The 4,500-nt window shown below is 29.4% G+C and overlaps 1 protein-coding gene across 1 annotated transcript; it reads left to right on the forward strand.

Annotated features, from left to right (window-relative positions):
- Window positions 1-13: 13 nt before the first annotated feature.
- On the forward strand, window positions 14-4,495 carry LOC115891065 (CRISP/Allergen/PR-1-like; the record flags this gene model as incomplete). Its single annotated transcript, XM_030911462.1, has 7 exons — window positions 14-147; window positions 1,596-1,694; window positions 1,754-1,872; window positions 2,515-2,593; window positions 2,883-3,043; window positions 4,308-4,414; window positions 4,480-4,495. Coding segments are annotated over exons 2-7 (561 nt in total), but the record flags the coding sequence as incomplete, so codon positions are not given.
- Between the last annotated feature and the right edge of the window lie 5 nt (window positions 4,496-4,500).

The following is a 4,500-nucleotide window of genomic DNA, read 5'->3' on the forward strand; positions in this document are numbered from 1 at the left end:
CATATACATTTTCTGTATTAGATAATAAATTTGTTAACAACTGTGTAGTATAGACCATCAAAATTACTATGGACTGAATAAACTAAAAAAGATTAGAACCAAAATAACAGAATAAGTTAAGAATAAAGTTTTGAGTAACCATTTTGAGTAAGTAATCAAGAAATTTTGACGAGTAAGTATTTAAATTATTTATTTGTTTTAAAGTCGTTATTATTAGTTGTTGTTTTTTTACAAAATTAGAAATCAGGAATTAATAAAATTATATCATTAAAATATAAACAAAAGATGTTACGTTTATCTTTAAAAACATATTTTTAATTAACAAATTATTTCAAGTTGAAGATCTTATCTTTGTAACAATTTGTAATTTGTAACAAATAAAAAACGTTTTTCTTGTGAATGCATTCAATTTTTTTAACTGTGTATTTAATAATTGTATATAAACTCTAATAACTATACAGGGTGGTCCGAACTGTATTCCGGAAACCTCGGCAGCATATTATACAGATAAAAATAACTAAAAAAGTATATCGTATAAGATCGTATAAATGTATGTCCTAAAATGCTTAGTTTCGGAGATACAGGGTGTAGAAGTTTCATTTTTATTTCGCGCGATATATTTCAATAATTTCTGAAGTAACGTCAACATTTGGATGAAAATTGGTGTCTGGAGTTTTTTGACATGAAAATATTGATTGTGATTTTGATGTCAATATGACTCCTACTTGTAGAGGGCGCCACCTACATATTTTTTAACTGGTTTGAAGAGTGATATCTTTTCGTACGTACCTGTATAAAACTACTGAGTAAAAAATTATATATTTACGACATTTTTTACGCAAAAAATGTCTCTTGGTAAAAATCGCTACGAGTAACGGTTCTCGAGATATTTTGAATCGACATTATCAATACCTGTCATCATTGAGTTAAATTAAACATGTTGATGAGATAGTTTTATTACACTAAAATCATAAATTTGAAATGTTTTTGACCAAAAGTTCAACAGAAACTGTTTTCTCATCATTTTTTTGAAGAAAAATTTATGATTAATTTAAAAAAAAATAAAATTTCACAAATTTATCATTTTAGTCAAATTACTATCTACTCAACATTTTTATTTTTTTGTCAGTATAATGACATGGAGTGATTACTTCCATTCTAAATATCTTGAAAACGGTTGCTCGTAGCGATTTTTACCAAGAGACATTTTTTACGTAAAAAATCACGGAAGTGTTAATTTTTCACTCAGTAGTTTTATACAGGTACGGACGAAAAGTTATTACTTATCAAAGCAGTTAAAACATATGTAGGTGGCGCCCCCTACAAATAGAAGTCATATAGACATCAAAATCAAATTTCTCACGCATAAAACTCCTAGACACCAATTTTCATCCAAATATTGACGTTAATTCAGAAACTATTTAGAAAAAATCGAAATAAAAATAAAACTTCTACACTTTGTATCTCCGAAACTAAGCATTTTCGGACATACATTTATACGAACTTTTTTACTTATTTTTATCTGCAGAATATGCTGCCGAAGTTTCCAGAATACAGTTCGGACCACCCTGTATATCTATCCCACTTTAAATCAGTATTTTTAGTTGCTTTGAAAATGAGCCAAATTATGTGGATTTCTATAATTCTGATGGCTGTGTATTTTCAATTAGGTTCAGGAGCTGGAACTATACTTGGTAAACTTCCCTCAAAACATAAAACAATTGTTTATAAAATATATTGTTTCTAATTGTAGGATCTGGTGTGTCACAATCTGAACAGAACGCAATTGTAAATATTCACAACAATTTCAGACAACAAATAGCCAGCGGTTCTGTTCCTGGTCAGCCGAAAGGAATCAATCTTCGCCGTTTTGTATGAATTTCTAAAATTTATAATTAATATTTAATTATTATTTTTATTAATTTTATAATTAATTATGATTAATTCGGTAGTTTTATTAAATTCGATATAGACATAAAAGCCTGCAAAAATATTTCTTTAGTATGAAATTTAGTACTTAAATATACAGGGTGTTTCAAAAAACATCTGCCATCTCGAAGAAAAAGTTTGTAGCGCACATGTTTTTTTTAGAAATAGTTCAGATGATAAACCTATATGCACAGAATATGTTGACACTTCTTAAGCATTAAACTATGTTGCACTTATAGTAACTTTTATCCTCAAAATTTTATTGGAATAGCTAAAAGCACTTGGAAGAAAATTATAGTAAGTCGAAAAAAATTTAAGACTTTAACACCCTGTAGTTACGAAACGAGGAACTTTTTTTCGAGATGGTACATGGCACCTGCTTTTTGAAACACCCTGAACATTTACAGCGCAGATATAGGTTGATTCTTGCCTACTTATAATTAATTAAGGACAAAAATATGCTGTCCCAAATTTCTTTCTATAAAATACGTGCTGTTTTATTGCTTTTTTTACTTTTTACGATATTTTTTATCACGGTGATAAAAGTTACTGAATGAAAATGACAGAAGTATCATAATTTTCTAGAGTTATGACAGCAAACTTGCCGAGGAAGCCCAGAAAATATCAAATACCATGGTTTTTCAACATGTTGCTGTAAAAGACAGTATGTATATTTTATTATTTTAATAATTTAATAATCTAGAATATTAGATACAAAAGATTTATGTATCATGAAAAGTCGAGATATCTGTTATAGTGTTTTTTTTGTGAACTGAGTGTAGTTTAGTAGAAAATACAGAATGAATGAAAACAAAAATCGCGCATTAGCTATGAAATGAAGATCGCTGTCATTTTATAAGTAAAATTATTTAGGGAATATTATTGATCTTCATTTCAAAGCCAACTGGACGCCGTTTCTTTAGATCATTAGTATGTATGCTTTATTTTTTTAGGTCGATTTTACGTTGGACAAAATTTATATCTAACTTCATCAACAGCTGCTGGAGGTCCATCAGATTGGAATGCGGCAATAACAGGATGGTTTAGCGAGTATAAGTCTTATAAATATGATAAATGCTGTGCTGGATTTGAAAAGACCGGACATTATACCCAAGTACAAATTTAGTGATATTTGGAAAATAATAAAATACTAATTCACCACAATACACCAAAACACTTTACTTTATTTTACACTAGACGCGCATTTCGCTAACTATGTTAGAATTATCAGCAGATAATTAAATCTCAGCATAGATGTTTTAAAAATCTGCTGATGACACATTATAATAATTTATATGATATATGACAGTGCAAAAGTAAAGTGTTTTGGTGTATTGTGGTTAATTAGTGTTTTATTTGGCTGCTGTAAGTAACACCAAGGCTTCCAACCCCCAACTGTAATAGTTATTAATAATTTTGACTGTTTGGTTTTTCATAGTTTTCAACTCTCAAATTTCTGTCAAAGATTCTGATATATATCTGATGATTTTTTTATTCACACTCTAAGCCTTTGATAAGCCTTACAATTGCTCAAGATATTTAGGGACCACATTACTGGCCGTTAAATTTACTCTGTAGTATCAAGGTCTAGAATGTGTTATTATACAGGATGAGTCAAAAAAGGTAGTATACAAGGTAGTATACTTAAATAAGTGCAAATATTTTCAGGGCTGGTAGATCTCGATAAAAGAAACATATTTTCTCTTTACCATTTTTCAGATAAGTCCAAAATAACCGAGTTATTTAAGTTTGAAAATTAAAAAAAAAATTTGCTTTTTTATTTGAAAAAATTTTGAGAGCCACCGGATTTTTTTCTGTAATTGCATCCCTTTTAGTGCTGTAACCATAAAGTAAAGCCGTAACTATGGTAATATCAGAGATTAAGAAATTATACCGTGGTAAAATTTGCGGTTAACAGGCAGCTCTCAAAAGTTTTCGAAAAATATACAGGGAAATTGTTATAAATATATTTTTTTTAATTTTCAAAGTAAAATAATTCGGTTATTTTCGACTTATTTGAAAAACGGTAAATAAAATCTATATTTTTCTTTTATCAAGGTCTACCAGCTCTGAAAATATTTGCACTTATTTAAGACTCACCCTGTATAGGCTAAATGAGGTTAAGCTCGAACAATACATATTGGTTTAGAGTTAGACAGATCTGGCAATTTTGCACTGTATAACTAATGACTGACTGTTACTGTGTTCGTTTCGTTAGGTAATCCCAGACTAACTTAATCGGAGAAAACTTAACCTGAAGTTAAATTAATTTAAGTTTATCTCAACCTGATTAACTTAATCTAAGATGAACTAATATCATGTTTAGAATGAATCCAATTAACGAATCCGCGCCAACAAGTCATTTTTGGTATTTGCAGGTTGTTTGGGCAGATACCAGGTACGTTGGTTGTGGCTACACATACTACTATGAGGCTGGGACTCAATATCCTTATAAAAAGTTTTATACATGTAACTACGGGCCAGGGTAAGCAATTGAAAAACACTTGTAATACGAAGTATTGGATATAATTAATTTCGTATAAATTTTAGTGGGAATATTGCCGGCTCCTA

This window comes from Sitophilus oryzae, unplaced genomic scaffold (assembly GCF_002938485.1).
Source record: "Sitophilus oryzae breed Bouriz unplaced genomic scaffold, Soryzae_2.0 scaffold_95_pilon_pilon, whole genome shotgun sequence".
NCBI lineage: Eukaryota > Metazoa > Arthropoda > Insecta > Coleoptera > Curculionidae > Sitophilus > Sitophilus oryzae.